Source organism: Dendropsophus ebraccatus, chromosome 9 (assembly GCF_027789765.1).
Source record: "Dendropsophus ebraccatus isolate aDenEbr1 chromosome 9, aDenEbr1.pat, whole genome shotgun sequence".
NCBI lineage: Eukaryota > Metazoa > Chordata > Amphibia > Anura > Hylidae > Dendropsophus > Dendropsophus ebraccatus.
This window is the reverse complement of record NC_091462.1, coordinates 54781159-54802592: the sequence shown is the minus strand read 5'-3', so window position 1 is coordinate 54802592 and position 21434 is coordinate 54781159. Positions and strand designations below refer to the sequence as shown.

At 40.6% G+C, this 21434-nt stretch overlaps 1 protein-coding gene across 24 annotated transcripts in view; it reads right to left on the bottom strand.

The window, feature by feature from the left end:
• Positions 1-798: 798 nt before the first annotated feature.
• ABI2 (abl interactor 2) overlaps positions 799-21434 on the bottom strand; it is an 87821-nt gene continuing 67185 nt past the window's right edge. For all 24 annotated transcript variants that reach the window (XM_069983399.1, XM_069983386.1, XM_069983380.1 and 21 more), the window contains 3 exons: positions 3260-3346; positions 2333-2506; positions 799-1136 (listed from right to left, as the gene is read on the bottom strand). In XM_069983399.1, coding sequence (XP_069839500.1) covers positions 961-1136; positions 2333-2506; positions 3260-3346 — 437 coding nt within the window. In that variant the 3' untranslated portion in view covers positions 799-960. The remainder of the gene's footprint in view (positions 1137-2332; positions 2507-3259; positions 3347-21434) is intronic.

Here is a 21434-nt window from a genome sequence, read left to right as displayed (position 1 = left end):
AGGCATTCCAGCCTTCAGCGCTCACATACACATTCCAGAAGTCATCAGTATTTTAGAGGCCAAAACAGGACTGAATACAAAAGTAGAGTAGTTCATCTCTTGCCATTATATTTCACTTGGATTTTAGATCCAGTCTTTGTTTTAGCTTACAAATATGGAAGCATGATAATGACCAAATCTGCAATGTGGCAAAAAGGCCTAAAGTAATAATTTACTTGTAAATTACAAATCTATAACACTTGATATCCCAGCACAAATTCATGCTGCATTAAAAATATGTTTCTATTTGTGCTGCAAAAAATGATAAAATGAAAAGCTAAAAGTGTGCTTAGGTTTTGTGGGTCATTGGTATAAATGGCTGATTATCTTTGGGTTGTTCCAACTCAATTCAACAGCTGCCAATTTCTACGATAACTTGGAGGAAGAGCTTAGGACCCTTGTCCTAGGTTCTGGTTGTAAAAAGTTCTTTGGTGTTCTCAAGGTAAACACAAATGACCTATATATCCACCCCTAACAGCTGAAGGTATATTATCACAAGCTTGTAAGGTAGTTAAGCTTCCTTCAATTTAGAGGGAAACAACCCTAAACATTTTAAGAGTTAAAAACACTACATACTTGACATTGGCAGAAATGAATCTCTTTACTTTAGATACATATACATGATCATAATAAGGGGGAAGTTGAGCTCATAAATGTCATAGACCCATTCATTTCTTCTTGAGAAATCCTGTGTCCAAATTAAGTCAATTAGCCAGAACTGCCCCGGAGCAGCAGGAAGATCACATCTGATCAAACAACTTGTATCACTATTTCTTTTAATGGTCAGAAACAAAAAGGAACAAAATGAAGTATCTCAAATGACAATGATCTTCTTCAGTTTATAGGGTGGCCCCCCAGGGGCTCATGGAAGTCTGGGAAGCCTCAACGGATCTGTTCAGGGACATGTGTGTTCTTGGGTCATCATTCAGAATAGTGCATGATTGACTCCACATAGTTGCCTGGGAAAAGCCCTGTCACCCCATTCATGACTCCCTCGTACCACCCATCGTCATTCTTCTTAATGACATAGATGATGGCTCCTTCCTGAAAGGAGAGCTCGTCTTCTTTATCTTTTGTATAGTCGTAAATTGCCACAACTAGGAAAGAAATACAAATAAATATCATATCACTTGGGTATTGTAAATGGGATGAATTTACTTATGCAGATAGTATGTGAAGTCTGAAATAGTAGTCTTCACTAGTGTCCATAAAAAAATAAGTAAATTATAGACCCCACTTTGACCTTATACATCAACCTTCCTTCAAGGACTGATACTGGATTTATGTTTTTATGATTAAATGGAATACGTCAGCTAATGTGATCCACACAAGTAGATACAATAACAACCATAAAAAGAGCTCTAAGTTCTGTGTAATCACATGGCGCATCTTCCCTCTCTTGAAAATGACCATGTGATGCTGTTTTTGATAAATTTTTGTAGCTGTTGGAGTGGCTGAGAGGATGCATGTAATACACAATGTGACTCCACAGTGATTTCTTTCACATTTTCAGTGGGATATTTTGCAAAAACAATCTGCAGGTATTCACAGTATCAGCAAACCAGATGTGATTTTTTTTTTTCTTCAAATTAAGAAACACACCTATTATTGAATTGTATTGGTTTTCTAGTTTGATCCTTTCCCACCCTGGCAGCTTTAATGCTCAGCAATGCACAATATCTGCCTGTGATCACACAAATTACCCTCTTATCCACATCCTGTCTTCTTCGCAATAATAATAATAATAATAATAATAATAATAATAATGTCAACAGCGCCTTAGAATGTAGTGAGCCAACATGGATTTCATCCTAAAAACTCATACAGTTTTTGTGCTATGAGTGAATTCCAAGGAACTGGAAATATATAGGAAAGAATTATACTTTGTCCTTCTACCCAGCACTGGGGCTGGCAGGTTCCCTTTAAGGACAAAGTATAATTATTTCCTATATATTTCCAGTTCCTTGAAATTCACTCATAGCACAAAAACTGTATGAATTTTTAGGATGAAATCCATGTTGGCTCACTACATTCTAAGGCGCTGATCTCTCCGTCCCGGGACCGGCTCCAGGCGCAGGACTTAGAGAGAAGGAATAAGTATAAGGGTCTCTAGCAGGAGGTCGGGTGGCCTTCACCCCAGCACAGGGGGTGACAGGTCTCCTTTAATCCGCTACTGGTTTTGTCTAAAATGATAAAAGCTTTTCAGTCAATGCTTAGTCTAGTGTAAATGCTACACTAAAGGTTTCCCCTGTGTATTGGAGGCAAGAAACGTAACAAAAATCTTTTTATATACCCTTCTCTAAGTAGGTCCTTGGTGCCCAAGGTGGGTCTTCTTCAGCATATGGGTCACTGTACTCTACTACAGCAGCTTCCTCCTCTTCATAGTCTTCTGGAGGTGGAGGCGGTGGGGGAGATTCATCAAATACAGGCTCTTCTGCAGGAGGGGGTGGAGGTGGAGTCTCTGAAACTAAGCAAGCAAAATACGAGATCAAATATCAAATTGGGGGATGGGTAATTTAATATAATTGTTATGTAAATCTTAGCAAAAACTGATTTATCACAGGATTTTTGACAACTCCGGCATATGTAGACTGTTAAGCCTAAGTTTTGGCCAACTGTTATTTAGCTAAATTAACTTTAGAATTGTGTGCCAACATTTTGGCACATTTAAAGGGGCTATCCTGCGTTAGAAAAAGTTTTTTTTTATGGATATATCTACAACACCAAAAACTGGGGGAGATTTATCAAGACTGGCATACACATATGCCAAAAATAAGTAAAGACCAGCCCCCTCTTCTCCAGCCGGATTTAGTAAGAGACAAACACCTCCTCATAAAGCTGTCCAGCCCTTTGCCTGGCGCAGGCATTGCAGAACAAATCTACACCTGCCCAAGAGAAGATTTGTATCTAGATTTCCATACATGCCACAGGAGTCAGTGGGAGGGCAGATTGGTACACAAAAGTCTACAGGACAACCTCCAGTGCACCAAACCACCTAATTTACAGGAAGAAAAAAAATATCATTAAAAGGGCAGCAGACTCCCTGTCACCTGCTGTATTAAAATCTCTCAGCAGGTTAGATCCACTTAACTTGTCGTTAGATTTACTTTAAAACATATTTTACTTTGTGCTATAAAAAATAAATAAATAAGCGGTTTTAAAAAGAATTTAAAATTGTTGACAAATTACTGAATGACGACTTCAAGGCTCAGATACTTACTGTTTTCTTGAACTCTAGCCACAAATCCCATAAGAGGTAACTGTGGAGTCACCTGTAGTATAGAAGGAGGTGGAGGCGCATGTGATACTGCAAGGAAAGGAGATGCTATTAGTGAATGCTATTTATACTAGACCTGAGTATATTGAAGACATTACTTAGGTCAGACATACCAGCATCAATAAAGGTTTTCCAGGGTAAAAAAAAAGGTAAAGTATGCTGCTCTTTAGCAAGCTACATGGCATTTTACCACCTAGGAATTGCAACATGCTCTTTTCTACAAATAATAATGTACATTATTAATGTACTCTTTTTTTCTTGTTACTTTTTAATTTTGCAGAAGGGGGGGAGGGGGGTCCTTTTTCTTTTTTTTTTGCAGTGGCCCACTGAATGGGAAAATAAAACAGTATTCTGCACTCTTCTGAACACCTGAATGGTATACTGCAACAACAAAGGTGAAAACTCTTAAGTCGCTACAAAATGAAACAAAGCCTATAGACATATTTAAAATATGCACAAGGAGCTTTTCCCTGCATACACCCCAAATGTAGGACACTGATGCACTGTGCACATAGCCTTAGGGAAAACTTTGTTGGTCTCTGTTCATGAATGGATCCTTCTATAACAGAAAAGCACAAAAGATGGGCAAACTGAGCAAAATTATTATTATTTTTTTTTTAAATGTTCCGTCTGCATTTTGGCTTAAAAAAAATGGACTGTTTACAATTGTTTGCCCCCGTTGGCATCCGTTTGCATATCAGTTTATGTTCCTTTCTGGTTTCTCACTACTGCCACGCATGCTCAGTGAAAAAAAAAACCTGATGGTGACAGATACGGCTATGTTCACACTGAATTTTTGCTGTCTATTTGACATATACTGTATGCTTAAAAGGAAAAAAAACACGGATGCAAAACCGTGCTAAAAATGGATGCTGATGTATGCAATACTGCAGGATCTGTAACCCATGGACTTACATTATAAAAAAAGATGCCTTGAAATTGATCCTTTTTTGTTTTTGTCTTTTTAATGTACACAACGATGTGGTTGACCATGTTTTCCTGTATGTTAAAATTAAACGTACTGGAACATATGCAAAAACACAGTGTAAACCTAGCTAAACTTGAAAATGTGTGTGAATGAATATACCTTACATTTAAATAAATAGTCATTATCCCCTTCACGTCAGCAATCTGTATATATACGTTCCTTCTGCACATGCCCCATGCAGCAGGAGCGTATATATTTACGTTCCTGACTGTAAGGGGCTGTTAGATAAGTGCAGGATCGCTGCAGTGAGAGCGGTCCTGCACGCATCAGTGTGTCAGGAGCGGGAGATAATGACAGGCAGTTGCTGCCTGTCATTAACCCCTAAACGCAACTATCTATAGCGTTCGCGAAGTTTAAACGGAACGATTGTCATTTGAATCGTTCGCATTTGAGCAAGAATCGGCTTGTGTAAACACAGTAAACGATCAAGCAACGAGTGAGAAATCGTTCATTTTGAACTTTCAACATGTCCTCAAATCATCGCTGGTCGTTTGCTAAAAATTTGCAGATCGAATCACCCTGTGTATGAGATGGGGTTAAGCAATCTTAAAACGATTGCAATAACAAATTTTCCAAACGATAGTGTTCCGTCTAAAAGCTGATCGTTATAAAAAACACATCATTACTTCAAAATCGTTATTCGTTCGATTGTGCGAATTATCGCTCCCTGTAAACGCAGCATACGGTAGACAGTGACAGGACAAGCACCTGTCACTGACTGATTGGGACAAGCCCGATGGCTTGTACTGACGGGCGGGGGTGGGCCACTCGCCTCTGTCCTGTATAGGAGAAAACCACGGCACTTGATGTTGCAAGAATAAGTGAGAATTTTTATTTAGCAAATAGATACAAGGTATTTACTTCGACCGTACATAAGAAATGCAAGATATGAGACCAAATAACATATGGTGCGACCCTGTGACCCTTCTCCCTGCATACAGCACATGAGAGACCGCATTGCCTGAGGAAGGTCCATAGCGGACCGAAACGTCGCACCATATGTTATTTGGTCTCATATCTTGCATTTCTTATGTACGGTCGGAGTAAATACCTTGTATCTATTTGCTAAATAAAAATTCTCACTTATTCTTGCAACATCGAGTGCCATGGTTTTCTCCTATACAAGACTTATGGTTGAAGAAACCAGTTACCACTGAGCACCGGCTTTACAATTACAGGCAGAGGTGTGCAGCACTGATCCTACACAACTCACCTCTGTCCTGTCGGATGGGTGACCTGTGTATAGAGTCTACTCTCAGGCACACTATGAACAGATTGCCGATAACACAGATCTATGCTAGATCAGTATTTGCAATCTAATGATTGCATGTTTTACAGTAAAAAAAAAAAAAAGTAAAAAGTGTACTTAATTAAAAAAAAATTTTAAAAGTTTTAAAAGCCCCCCCCAAAATAAAAGTTTAAAATACCTCCTTGCCCATTACAAAAATAAAAATATGTAAAAAAAAATTTTTAACAAACACTACATATCGTAGCGTGCGGAATTGTCTGATCTATTAAAGTAGAACACTATTGATGAAAAATTTTATAATGGTGAATTTGGCCTTTTAAATTCAAAACTTTGTCAGCCCTTAATTCCACAAGAAGCATTTCCTGACTGTAAAAAATTATTACAGGAGCTACAAATAGATTCTGTGAGGAGACAAAATGATTCAATGGATTTAAGACTAAACAAAACATAACGTTTAAAAAATAAGAAAATATAGCTCTGCATACAAAGAATTGCTAGCAACCAGCCATTTAAATCATCACTAGTCAGCCTAACATCATTATGTGTAAACAAAAAAATGCAGCCGACTATAATGAAGTAAATGGACCTAATAATAATCAAGCAATTGTTTGTGTGGCCTGGCTGCACAAATAATTGTGCCTTGTTAGGGCGTGTTTCTACATATGTATTTGAAATGCCTTCTGAACGCAGTAGAAACCACACCACATTTCTCCCACAATATCCACACAATGTTGCTGGGATGATTGGTACCATCACCTGACTACATGGGGCACAATTATAATGGAAAAATTTGTACAGCTTCTGTGTTTTCGACCCACAGTTTTGGTTGAAAAAAGGCTGACGGAAATACTATGTGTGAATATAGCCTTAAGGTTGGGCTGTGTAATAAAGTCGAGCTCAGTCTAAATGAGACAATGCACCATATGTAAAAACATACAGTGTACAGACCAGAAACGGAACACAAGAGCTATAGAAATAAATACAATGCACAATAAGGAAAAAAAATTGCATTCAAATGTATACTTTGCCTATATTTTGACGCCAACATTTGCACAGTAAATCCATCACAATATGTAAAACACTCACATTTTGCAATTTTATAATTGTAGAGTTCTTCAGGTGGCGCATTTTTTCCCATATCAAACTGTACGCTCTGTAAGTGCTCAAAAGACTTCTCCAAAACAGTAAAATAGATGGGCACCCAGCTGCAAAAGCTATTTCTCGGTAGCGGAGAGGGCTGCGCACTAGCATTTTACTAGAAAGATTCTATGCGCTTAGCAGTCATGGAGAAAAAAAAAAAAAGGCAGTTTCCCAAAGGAAAAAAGGAGTGTATAGCTTTTCAAATAATAAAATATACATAATAGGTTGGAGCTACAACCGGAGACCTCTGCACACAAGGTTCAAAAGTTACAGTACCCGCTCCAACAAAGAACACAACACTTATGGTAAGCAGAGCAGTGGAGTCGGAAAAAATTTACCGACTCCAACTTTACCAAAAAAAAAATAAAAAATCTTTAAATATAAATTTAGATTTGAGTTTTGATATGAATTTTTTTTATATTTTGTTCATCAATATATTTTACTAGAAAATGTACCCGGCGCTGCCCGGGTATAAAGTGTCAGTGTGTTAATTAGATTTGTTCTAAGGTGCCCAGGAGGCCAAGCTAAAGGTATTGTTTATCAGTGGAATTAGTGTATACCTGTAGTGCATAGTTGGAGGGGTTCTGTATACCCACAATGTATAGTTTTTAGGGGTCTCGCATATCTGTAGTGCATAGTTGGGGGGGGGCTGTATACCTATAGTGTATAGTTGGGGGGGGTCCTGTATACCTGTAGTGTGTATTTGGGGGGGCTGTATACCTGTAGTGTATAGTTGAGGGAGGTCCTGTATACCTGCAGTGTACAGTTTGTGAAGGTCCTGTATACCTGTACTGTATAGTTCGGGGGTCCTGTATACCTGTACTGTATAGTTCGGGGGTCCTGTATACCTGTAGTATATAGTTGGTGCTGTATACCTGTAATGTATAGTTGGTGGAAGTCTTGTATACCTGTAGTTTATAGTTTGAGGGTCCTGGATACCTGTAATGTATAATTGGTGGAGGTCTTGTATACCTGTAGTATATAGTTCGGGGGTCCTGTATACCTGTAGTAAATAGATTGAGGGTCCTGTATAACTATAGTATAGAGTTGGTGGAGGTCCTGTATACCTGTAGTGTATAGTTTGGGGTCCTATATACCTGTAGTATATAGCTGGTGGAGTTCCTGTATACCTGTAGTATATTTGGGGTCCTGCATACTTGTAGTATAGAGTTGGTGAAGGTGCTGTATACCTGTATTACAGAGTTGGTGTAGGTCCTGTATACCTGTAGTGTATAGCTTTGAGGTCCTATATACCTGTAGTATATAGTTGGTGAAGTTCCTGTATAACTGTAGTGTATAGTTTTGGGGTCCTGTATACCTGTAGTGTATAGTTTGGGGTCCTGTATACCTGTAGTATATAGTTGGTGGAAGTCCTGTATACCTGAAGTATATAGTTGGTGGAGGTCCTGTATACCTGTAGTATATAGTTTTGGGGTCCTGTATACCTGTAGTATATAGTTTTGTGGAGGTCCCGTGCACATGTAGTGTATAGTTTTGGGGTCCTGTATACCTGTAGTGTCCTGTATACCTGCAGGGTTGTATTTACCCGTATGGCAGTGTTATTCAGTCACAGTGTGTCGGTATTCGTCAGGTCTGGTATGGCGGTGTTATCCAGTCACAGTATGGCGGTATTGGTCAGGTCTGGTGTGGCGGTGTTATCCAGTCACGGTATGGTGGTATTGGTCAGGTCTGGTATAGCAGTGTTATCCAGTCACAGTATGGCAGTATTGGTCAGGTCTGATATGATGGTGTTATCCAGTCACAGTATGGCGGTATTGGTCAGGTCTGGTGTGGCGGTGTTAGCCAGTCACAGTTTGCTGGTATTGGTCAGGTCTGGTATGGCAGTGTTATCCAGTCACAGTATGGCGGTATTGGTCAGGTCTGGTATGACAGTGTTATCCAGCACATTATAGCGTTATTGGTCAGGTCTGGTGTGGCGTGTTATCCATTCACAGTATGGCGGTATTGGTCAGGTCTGGTATGACAGTGTTATCCAGTCACAGTATGGCGGTATTGGTCAGGTCTGGTGTGGCAGTGTTATCCAGTCACAGTATGGCGGTATTGGTCAGGTCTGGTGTGGCAGTGTTATCCAGTCACAGTATGGCGGTATTGGTCAGGTCTGGTGTGGCGGTGTTACCCAGTCACATTATGGCGGTATTGGTCAGGTCTGGTGTGGCAGTGTTACCCAGTCACAGTTTGGTATACCTGTTGTGCCCTGTATATACATGTACTGTATGAATGGAGTAGGGGGCCCTGTATATACATGTAATGTATGGATGGAGTAGGGGGTCCTGTATATACATGTACTGTATAGATGGAGTAGGGGGTCCTGTATACATGTACTGTATAGATGGAGTAGGGGGTCCTGTATATACATGTACTGTATAGATGGAGTAGGGGGTCCTGTATACATGTACTGTATAGATGGAGTAGGGGGTCCTGTATATACATGTACTGTATAGATTGAGTAGGGGGTCCTGTATACATGTACTGTATAGATGGAGTAGGGGGTCCTGTATATACATGTACTGTATAGATGGAGTAGGGGGTCCTGTATACATGTACTGTATAGATGGAGTAGGGGGACCTGTATATACATGTACTGTATAGATGGAGTAGGGGTCCTGTATACATGTACTGTATAGATGGAGTTGGGGGTCCTGTATATACATGTACTGTATAGATGGAGTAGGGGGCCCTGTATATACATGTACTGTATAGATGGAGTAGGGGGTCCTGTATATACATGTACTGTATAGATGGAGTAGGGGGTCCTGTATATACATGTACTGTATAGATGGAGTAGGGGGTCTACCAGTTATTACTGTGGATGTTGTGAGGCAGCTTCCCTAGCAACCATTGCTCCCTGTGAAAATGAAAGCAGTAATCCTATTGGTTGCTAAGGCTCCAACTGCCGTGTCTGCTGCAGCTAATTATATCACCTGTGTTTGCAGTGAGGAGATTTTCCCATTCATCTCTATGGGGCGCCTCTCTTTCCCCTCCCCCTCCCCTCCTGTACATCTGGCAGGGACGGGACCTTCGCAATAACCTTCCCGGGCACCCAATGTATCTGTGTGCCAAATTTGGGGTCAAACGGTTCAGGCGTTTGGAAGTCTATAGAGGACAGACAGACAGAAGGACAGACAGACAGACTTTGATTTTTATGATATAGATGAGCAACATTCTAATTGGACACTGGCCCTATTAGATAAGGGTGGTCGGGGAAAAGTTGTCGGTCACTATTTGGCAGTTTGTTTCTGAGCTGGAAGAGTCCATTGTGTGGGGGGAGATCTGTGCTGTTCTCTTCCTGGATGCTGGATGACTGTATATGAGCAGCAGTGTAATATGAAGATATCCTGTGTAATATAGAGGAGGAGGAGAAGACATAAGTAGTGTAGCAGTAACCTCTGTCCTCAATGTGGTGTTTTTTGCAGTGTTCTATGGTGGCTGCAGCAGTGTGTGTGTGTGTGTGTGTGTGTGTTTGTGTGTGTGAGATTAAAAGGAGAAGTCCAGCAAAATTTTTTATTAAAGTATTGTATTGCCCCTCAAAATTTATACAAATCACTTATATACATTCATCATGGTAAATGCACAAAAAGTACTTTTTTCCCTGCACTTACTGCTGCATCAAGGCTTTACTTCCTGGATAAAATGGTGATGTCACGACCCGACTTCCAGAGCTGTACGGTCTGTGGCTGCTAGTAATGATGGCAAGGGACACTGAGCATCCCTCTGCCATCATCCTCTCCAGCAGCCACAGCCCGCACTGCTCTGGGAGTCGGGTTGTGACATCACCATTTTATCCAGGAACTGAAGCCTTGATGCAGTAGTAAGTGCAGGGGGGAAAAAAGCACTTAAGTGCATTTCCCGCAATAAGTGTATATCGGTGATTTGTATAACTTTTGGAGGGGCAATACAATACTTAAAAAAAAAAAAAAATTGCCAGACCTCTCCTTTGAAGTGGTATTCTGGGCAACATTGAAAAATCCAGGGGGGGCAGGGGGTGGTTGGTTAATAATAAAGTCCTATTTACCCATCCCCGTGCCCCCAAAGTACAACGTGCAATGCGCTCCCAATCCTATGATGTCATGACCCCACTCAGCCAGTGAGTGAGGCAGGACACAGCTGTATTCAATGACTGGCTGAGCGGGTAGTTCCTGTGGGTCCGCGATGATTCAGGAGCGCGGAAACTGACAGAGAGCTGATACATTTGGGCCTATGTCTAACCTCTATATCACTATGTGTGACCCCTCTATATCACTATGGCTGAGTCCTTTTTCACAGGTATCTGGCATTGTTAGCAGTGTTTCTTTGTGTATGGTGAATATTTAGTTAGAAACATAGAAGACTGTCGGCAGGAAAAGACTACCTGCTCCATTTAGTCTAGTTCTGAGTTGTTCAGGACATGGAGGCTTGAGACTGGCTGCATCCACTGCATACACAGGAGAAGCTGCTTTATATCTTTCTTTATTCATATAGAAGTCACCCCAGGATCATGTAGGACATTATACAGAAGCTGCTGAGCCAGTGTGATAAATAACTCCCCTGGTATATGACTGGCCATTTATGAAGGAGAAGGATTCAGAGTTGGGAGTCAGTCCTCATAAAATTCAGGAGTCGGATCTGCAGCTTACAGACTCCACAGCCCTGATGGTAAGCATGCCGCAGCACACCGTCTGGTGTGGAGTTTAAGCTAGACAAAACAATAAGTAAGGCTCGGTTCAGACTGCTATTAGAGGTATACATCAGCATACTGGCAAAAAGGTATGCCAACACACACTATAGCAGGCCAATTCAAATGAATTTAACAAACATTGTCTGCTAGTGACTGCGACTGGGTTATTTCCTGAACATATACTTTTATTCTTTAAGACTCAAAAGCACAACAGACCACACATTCAAATCCTAAATATCAAAAGCATAAATTTAGGAAAGGAACTAAACATAGTCACTGATAGATAACAATTGGTGCATAGACCTGCCATGGTTTGCAGGTATGCCTTATACAACATATACCCTGGGCATAGGAAATTAATACGGTCTGAGGGCAGAAATCAGATTGAAACAATAAAAAAATTTTTAAAAGTATTCCAGCATAAATATTGCATACAACACCATAGAGCACCATTGGTGTAGATTTAATAAGGCTTCAATGGTTCTGTCAGGGGCTACCATTTCAGATGCTGATTAAAAAAAAACAAAAAAACCTGGTCAAAATGGCACAGCATTCAGTTCTATACCGCCAAGTAAAATGCTGCGTATTGTGACTGAAAAAGACAGTACCTATTTAGTGGGGTCTGTCCGGACTGCGTGTCCAGTATGCAGGGTATCCGGCACTGTTGTTTGTCTGTGAGCAGTCGGGCCCCCACAGTGCAGTGACAACAGTAAGTCTCTGGCAGACATGTATTGTGTGATGGGATCCCACATGACAGGAGTCAGCTTTTTACTTTATAGTGTTTATAATTACAGTCTTATATGATTTTCTCCTCCATCTACAAGGGGTGTTAGCAAAGAAACATCACACTCTTGAGAACAGGCAAAACTAAAGTTACAGTTACATGGTCAGTGGCTTTTTGTGAGGCTTTCGGTTGATAAGGGTATTTTTACTGGAACAGAACAGGGATCATATAGTTTGCTACCATATTAAGAAGGTAAAAGCTGTAAAAGTTCGGCAACGTTATCCAAACCCAAATGCTCTTCGTTTCATTCCCCGCAGCTGCAGAAGTTGGATGCCGCCCTAGAGCTGGAAAATATCGATACAGCCAAATGTGAACTGTCAGACCGCAACCGATTAGGAGAAGTACTGTGGAGAGGGTATACCTTTCTCAATATCCCTCATTAAAAATATTCTATTCTATAATTTTATTAAAAGATTAAAGTTTGTAAACTAAAAGTAAACTAAATGTGCATGGCTTGGGTATGCTTCAGTATACTTTGGCATACCATTCTGCTGGTATGGCAACATACAAATCAATTATAGTGTGCGTCTTGAGTGAGAAATACACCTTAGGCTGGGTTCACACTACATTTTTCCTATCCGATGAAAAAGATGGATGCATATGCGTGCATCTGTTTTGATCTGCTTTTCCATTGACTTCGAAGAGAGGATCAAAGCGGATCGGTTTTTTTAATGTACACAAAAACGTAGTTTACCTGATTTTTGTGTCCGTTAAAAAAACTGATCTGTTTTTATCTTCTTTTTTTTTATAATGGAAGTCAACGGAAAAACGGATCAAAACGGATGCACGAAAAATGCATCTGTTTTGAAAAAAATGGATAGTAAAAACAGTGTGAAACCAGCATTAGAGAGAGCAAGGGGTTAAGTTGTACACAGTAGATTAAAAAGACAGAAGGGTGACAATGCTTGTAGAGAAGCACACACCGACTGTACAAAGGGAAGAAAGCACAGAGAAGGCAGTTTGCAGAGGAGAATCTCACAGACTATGTACCAGAGTAGAAAGACGACAATGCTCATTCACAAAGCAAGACCTCACATCCAGCATGAGAAAAATCATAATCTATGAGTAGGCTGCAAACAGAGTAACAGTGTCTGAAAAATATAGCCTGACTAGGGTTTTCTTCTGCAATCTGAAGGCAAAAAAAAAAGCTGAAGAAGGACTTAAATATACTATTTCACAATAGGCATAATGCTGTGAACTGCAAGAGGCAGCCACAATTACAGATTAACATGTGGTTTATGTCTTAATTTATTCTTAACCAGACAAAATTGCATAATACAACTTGTGATTCATGACATTTAAGACTATGGTACACAGCAGATTTATTTGTGGGTAGCTTGGACCTACACTGTTTCAGCTGTCCCTGCAACAGCACATAATCCAGCCATAGGGAACACCAACTTGGTCAGAAGTAGCTGGACAGATATGGAATCTGTTTTTAATAAATGTATCACACAGCAGACACCTTCAGACAGGCTCAGTGGAGACCGACTGCCAGTACCTCCTGGAAATTGTAGTTGCACAGAGCCCATCTTAGTTATCAAAACAATACAGGCACATGGAGAATTAGTAAGTCTATGGGGCCGATTTACTAATGTTGTCCCATGAGAAAAATCCCAAAATGTGGGTGTGTACTTGTCAATGTGTACTTGTCAAAGTGTCAATGTCGTTATAACTTTTAAAAATCTAAATCAACAGTAGATGTGAAATAAAGCAAGCTTGCAAATTAGTGTCATTATTTATTTATTCAAAAGAACACAGCACTTCTTTTTTCTTTTCTTCTTCAGAAAACAGAAAGTCCTGTGTTTCCCTGAGCATTTACAGAGAAGGCAGCCATATGACTGATGGACACATCGAGCCATGACACTCTAATAGCCAGAATTCATGTGTTTAGTCTCTTTTTTTCTTTTTCAACCAGCTCAAGACTAAAGAGCTGCCTTCATGAGACTGGACCGGGATTTCTGGTAAATATGGCTCTGTTTTACAACATGATAGTAAAAAAAAAATAATAATAAATGTACATTGCAAACTTGCTTTATATCACATCTTCTGTTCATTTAGAAAGTTATAATGACAGTGACACTTTAAACCGACAGATTTTGACAGATTCTCTCTTCTAGAATAGAGAACAGGATGGTGGGATTTTAGCAATATAAATACCTGTAAATTAGAAAGGAAATAATATAACACAGGCTACAGCAAAACTAGAAAATGGATGTTAGTAAATGAGGCCCAATAAGCTTCAAAGGGGTAGTGCGGCATTTAACATTTATTCACCAAACAACTCACATTACAAAGTTATACAACTTTGTAATGTGTGTTATTTAAGTGAATGGCCCCCTTCCCTATGTCCCCCCACCCCACCCCGGAAGTGTGGTGCATTATACTCACCGACTTCGGCCACCTTCTTGGGTCGACAACGTCATCTTCGGGAGGCCGGCCGTCCCCTCTGCCGCGTCATCAGCTGCTCAGCCGCGATTGGCTGAGCACAGTTATGCACCACACTTCTGGGGTGGGGGGAAAACGGGGGAGGGGGGGCCATTCACTTAAACACACATCACTAGGCTGGGTTCACACTACGTATATTTCAGTCAGTAGTGTGGTCCTCATATTGCAACCAAAACCAGGAGTGGATTGAAAACACAGAAAGGTTCTGTTCACACAATGTTGAAATTGAGTGGATGGCCGTCATTTAATGGCAAATATTTGCTGTTATTTTAAAACAACGGCTGTGGTATTAAAATAATGGCCGCTATTTACTGTTATATGGCGGCCATCCAAAGTGTGGTGAAATTGAAAAAAAAAAATTTCTTTTATTTGGGGGGGGAATGTGTTTTTACGCCATTCGCCTTGGGGTAAAACTGACTTGTTGTGCATGTTCCTCAAGTCGTTACGATTAAAACGATATATAACATGTATAACTTTTCTTTTATCTGATGGCCTGTTAAAAATTCTAACCATTGTTAACAAATATACGTTCCTTAAAATCGCTCTATTCCCAGGCTTATAACGCTTTTATCCTTTGGTCTATAGGGCTGTGTGGGGTGTCATTTTTTGCGCCATGATGTTTACTTTCTATCGGTACCTTGACTGCGCACATACAACTTTTTGATCGCTTTTTATTACATTTTTTCTGGATTTGATGCGACCAAAAATGCGCAACTTTGCACTTTGGGATTTTTTTGCGCTTATGCCGTTTACCGTGCGAGATCAGTAATATGATTAATAGTTCGGGCGATTACGCACGCGGCGATAGCAAACATGTTTATTTATTTATTTACTTTTATTTAAAACCTGGGAAAAGGGGGCTGATTCACACTTTTATTAGGGGAGGGGGCTTTTTACTAATAACAATATTTTTTTTTTTTTTACACACATATACTAGAAGCCCCCCTGGGGGACTTCTAGCATATACACTTTGATCTCTCATTGAGATCTTTGCTGTATAGTTATACAGCAAAGATCAATGAGATCGGCACTCGTTTGCTTTCGGCTGCTGCAGCCGAAAACAAACAAGTGCCGATCCGGGGACGGCGCCATCTTGGTGCGGTCCCCGGCCAGCAGCAGTAACGGAGATCACTCCTCCGTGACAACGATCTCCCCCACTAGGCACCAGGGAAGTGCTGCATCCGGTAATCAGATGCAGCTGTCATGTTTGACAGCTGCATCTGATTACTGTATTAGCGGGCAAGGCAATCAGCTACAAGCGGCACCCAGGACCGCGGTGGTTCAGAGCGGGGTCGCCCCGCAGCCCCGCTTTGAACACCTCTTACGGGCGCATGATGTACCGGTACGTCATGCGTCCTTAAGAGGTTGACGTTTCACACTCATTAAAAATTTTTTTTTGCAGAAATCAATAGTCCAGGCGATTTTAAGAAACTTTGTAATTGGGTTTATTAGCCGAAAAATGAATTCTTATCATGAAAAAGCTGTTTGAAGCTCTCCCCCTGCCTTCATTGTTCTCCTATGGAGAGAGGGAAATGAGACACCAAATCAGGACAAGAGTTAATCTCCTCTGACAGTCAGCACTGACCTCTTAGACCTCTGAATAAAGCTTTCACCCAGCTCCATGCTTGTAATTCTTTGTTCTCTGCTCTCTGCTGCCGACTCATGTCCCTCCTCCCCCCTTCCCTCTCTATAGAACATATAGGGTTGTGTCTGATGCAACACGTCACAATTTTCTGATATTTTGCTGTCAATGGAAAAGACGAGAGGAGGGGGGATGCAGATAATAGCATATTTGCCTAATAAACACAATTACAAAGTTTCTTAAAATCGCCTGGACTATTGATTTCTGGGAAAAAAATAAAAATAAAAAATACGACAGTGACTCTTTAGTTGAGCTGGGAATACCCCTTTATGCCAGTTTTATAATACAGTATTGCAGCGGATTTTACACTGCGAGTTCTGCAGGGAAATCCACTGCAATACTAATCAATATACAATTTACATACTTGCAGTGGATTTTTCACTGATATAACCCCTAACTGAAAACTGAAAAAAATAAAATAAACATGCTTCCTAGGCTGTCCAGGAAGGATCTCCAAGTTACCAAGGTGTTTCCTAGAAGATTCTCCCCACCTCTGGATGACCTTTATTTATAGATCTCCCCCTATTTGCAGGAAAGGAAAAAAAAACCACTGGGGCTGCCTTGATGACTTGATGCCCTGTTTCCAGCCAAGTTTCTAACTATGATTCCATGACACTGAATCTTATACATGATTGTGCCCAAATCTTTTGATCGCCTGGGTCTTCACTGCTGTGGTAGTAGTGTGCTTCACTTCCCCACTGTCAAAAATCTCTGTCCAGCTGCCCCACTATACTTGGAGCTACTTAGACAAAGATTGCTGCGAGCCAGGGTATGAAATGCTTAACCCCTTAAGGACGGGGCCCATTTTCGTTTTTGCGTTTTCGTTTTTTTCTCCTTGTGTTTAAAAGGCCATAGCACTTGCATTTTTCCACCTAAAAACCCATATGAGCCCTTATTTTTTGTGTCACCAATTGTACTTTGCAATAACAGGCTGAATTTTTGCAACCAGAAAAAAAAATTGCAACCAGAAAAAAATTCAAAGTGTGGTGAAATTGAAAAAAAAAAAACGCATTTCTTTTATTTGGGGGAACAGTGTTTTTACGCCATTTGCCCTGGGGTAAAACTGACTTGTTCCTCAAGTCGTTACGATTAAAACGATATATAACATGTATAACTTATATTGTATCTGATGGCCTATAAAAAATTCCAACCATTGTTAACAAATATACGTTCCTTAAAAATCGCTCCATTCCCAGGCTTATAACGCTTTTATTCTTGGGTCTATGGGGCTGTGTCAGGTGTCATTTTTTGCGCCATGATGTGTTCTTTCTATCGGTACCTTGATTGCGCGTATACGACTTTTTGATCGCTTTTTATTACATTTTTTCGGGATTTGATGCGACCAAAAATGCGCAATTTTGCACTTTGGGATTTTTTTGCACTGACGCCGTTTACCGTGCGAGATCAGGAATGTGATTAATTAATAGTTCGGGAGATTACGCACGCGGTGATACCAAACATGTTTATTTATTTATTTGTTTACTTTTCTTTAAAACCTGGGAAAAGGGGGGTGATTCAGACTTTTATTAGGGGATAGGGGATTAGGGATTAGGGGATTTACTATAAACACTTTTTTTTTTACACATATACTAGAAGCCCCCCTAGAGCCGGGGACAGCGCCATCTTGGACGAGTCCCCGGCCGGCATCAGTAACGGAGATCGCTCCTCCGGGACAACTTCCCGGAGGAGCGATCTCCCCCACTAGACCCCAGGGAAAGGTTGCCTCCGGTAATCGGAGGCAGCTGTCAACTTTGACAGCTGCCTCCGATTAGCTAATTAGCGGGCACGGCGATCAGACCGTGCCCGCTAATAGCGGCGGTCCCGGGCTACACGCGGCACCCGGAACCGCTGCGCTTCAAAGCGGGGTCGCCGCGCGGCCCCCGTTCTGAAGTGCTAATGAGGACATATGACGTATGGGTACGTCATATGTCCTTATAAGGTTAAAGGACAACTACGGCAAAAATCTATTTTGTAATATGTTATTTCATAAGCATATTTGGACAAATCTCTAATATACATTAATAATGGGAAATGCACATATACTGCTATTTCCCTCAATTTAGTAGATCAGGCAGGCTTCAATTTCTCAACAAAAAATAAAGTGATGTCACGACCTGGTCCCAGCAGGGGGCATAGTATGTGCAGAAATTACATGTAAAAAATTATAACAGGGCCCTTCCTGTGCTTACTGCTGCAAGGCCAGGAGCAGTGACGGGTGCGGTAGCGCAATCATGCATACATGTTCAATAATCCCGAGTCCTGGAGACTAACAATCTGCTCCTTACTTGCTATTATCTAATCAGTCTCCTTCCACAAGTTCTTAGTCTGCTGCGTTTTCCTATAGACATAGCAAACTCTTTCTGAGCTGTTCTGTTCATCCCCTTTGGAGATGACTCATGAAAAAAGCGCCCCAGACTGCTTGTCTCCCCGTCGGAGGTCAAGTAGTTGGCCACCTCACTGTGATTAACCCGGCATCAGAGAGCAGATACAGCCGGCCAGGGATGCTGTTTACATGAGTATCGCCGGAGAGAGAGGGAGCTCAGGCACAGTTTTTAATGTCTGGAGCAGAAGGCAGCCGAACGGGGAAGGAGAATGATAAGATAACACGTATGGAGCAGACTGTTAGTCTCCAGGAGGGGGAATTATTGAACATGTATTTTACCTAACCAGATAACGCTTTTAAATTTTAGTCTGACTACCTAGGCAGCAAAAGCTGTTAAAACGATCCTGATAAAGTTTTGACCATTATCAAGAAAACTGGAATCAAAATGTCATGTATTTAAAAAGGTAGTATAGTTTTAACGAATACCACACCTGAAGTGTTAAGTATGGAGCCAAGGAAAGCGGGAAACCTTATCAGTAATAGGACATATATAACATGAAAATTGACCCATCCAAGCAGTTAGTTTGTTTGTTTAATTGAAAAAAATATATATACAAATTATTTTTTAATTTTTTTTTGCAGCTGTTAAATGACGTCACTGTAACAAATCCACACTGTATGGCTAGTACATAGCTTTTCTCTTCCAGATTAATACGACAGCACTCTAAAGGTGGAAATGAGTTTACACTATGAAATATATAAGAATTCATCAGGGAGAAGCTACGCTTGTGAACAAGTATCTGCAGAAAGCAATGGAAAAATAACTAGTATGGACTAGATGTTTGTTCAGAGAAGAAAAATGATTGTTAAGATGGCAGAAGTGAGAAGTCTAATTATTTAGAAGCAGTTAGAACTATTTTAGCACTAAGACAATCTATAAAGGCTATAGATGCTTTAGTGTAGCTTCACACATACAGGATCCTCAGCAGATTTGATTGTGCAGATCCGCCACAGATTTGACTAAATAACTGAGCATAGCATTTAATCTGCGCCATCAAACTGACTGTATTCACACTGCATTTTTGCAGTCGTTTAATGTATCCGTTTTTAAATGGTTTAAAGAAACGAATCTCTGTTCTGATTTTTTTTTTTTTAATAATCAACGTCAAGGTAAAGACGGAGCCAAGTGGATTGCACAAAATTGCATCAGTTTTTTCAGCCATTTTGTTTCCATAAAACATATACTTTGAACAGACTGCAAAAACGCAGTGTCAACCCAGCCTAACTTGCTGAATTAGATGCAAAATGAAGCAACTTTCTAGACAGTCCTAACAAAAACTTTGCCACCATATTGTGGTGGCTCAGAGAAGAAAAATCAGATGTGCATCCTACTTTCTCAGAATATGGTGTCAAAGTATGGGAGAGATATCACATGTGATGGCCAATGGTAGTATGATTTTGTCTGTGAAACTGCTGTATCATCGGCAAAACCATAGTTATTGCCCATTACATGCAAACTGGATTTGGTCCACATGCAACAGCTGTGTCATGAGACTGTACCCTCTGTGTTAGAGGCTGCAGCCTAGAGAGAAAGGGGACTTACACAGCAGATCAAAAAGTGTGGACAGATTGGAAGGCATACATGAAGGGCAGCTTAATAGGCTGTACATAGGGAGAAATGTACACAAAAGGCAAACTCAGGGCTCCTGAACACAAAGCCACCCAACACACAGAAGAAACTGAACATAGCAGCAGTTTTCAAACTAAAAGTCAGGTGGTCTAAAATAAATGGAAGAATGAAGATAGGAGACCCAAATATAGTTGCATTTTTCCATTCCAAAATGTACTTATAGCCTTCAATGTCACTGTGCTAGTACTATGTGGCACTATAGATGAGCTGTAATATTTAGCAAACAATGTCTAACACCACAATGTGTCTTTATTACATATGTTGAGTTTCATAACATTTTACTGCTAGATTTAAGTATTTGCTATGGCTAGGGGCACTGTGTGTGCCTGAAAACCAAAGACTTGTGTATGTTAACCTGTCTGGATTGTAATCTTGCACCATTACATAAAATAATGTGAGACCTCTTTAAATTTATCACCTAGGTTTTCTTTTACTGATCAGAAAGAGATACTAAATCTTGTTCTTTTATTCGAATCGGTTTCTATTTTCTGAATATCCTTTCTTTTATTTCACCTTTTGTACATTGTTATGGTGGCTGCCATCTTGCTTGAGCTGTGTTTACAGGAGCCACCCCATGGCTGGGGCCTTCCCGGAGAGATATCCTGGCAGTCCTGTGTTTTAAGACTCTGAAATGAGGCTCCACATGCTCTTTTTTTAATATTTGTATTTCCTAAGGAACAATGCACTTGGAATTTCACTTTACTGATCTCTTTAACTGGCAGCCGACAGTGTTATCTTTGGCTGGTCTCCCTTAGATCAGTGATATACTAGGCATTGCTCCCACCTAGTCAGAATCCTGCTCCACACTTATGAAGGGCAACACACCGAAACAGCTGTATGTGGATGGATACCTGGCCTTGGTTTTTCCCTTGTCATTACATTGACTTACAGGGCCACTTAATATGGTGGTTTTGGTGGTTTCCCTACAGGTGTCACCCCTTGGCTGGGCCCTTCCCAGAGGGATATCTGGCTAGTCCTGTGTTTTGAGACTCTTAAATGAGGCTTCAGTGGCTCATTTTTGAATATTTCTATTTCCCAGGGATGTACACTGTATGCACCTAGGATTTCACTGTACTGAGCTCTTTAACTGGCAGCCAATAGTATTATCTTTGGATGGTCTCCCCGAAATCAGTGATCTGTTTCCCGTAGTACTCCTCTTATCACCACAGACAGAACAGG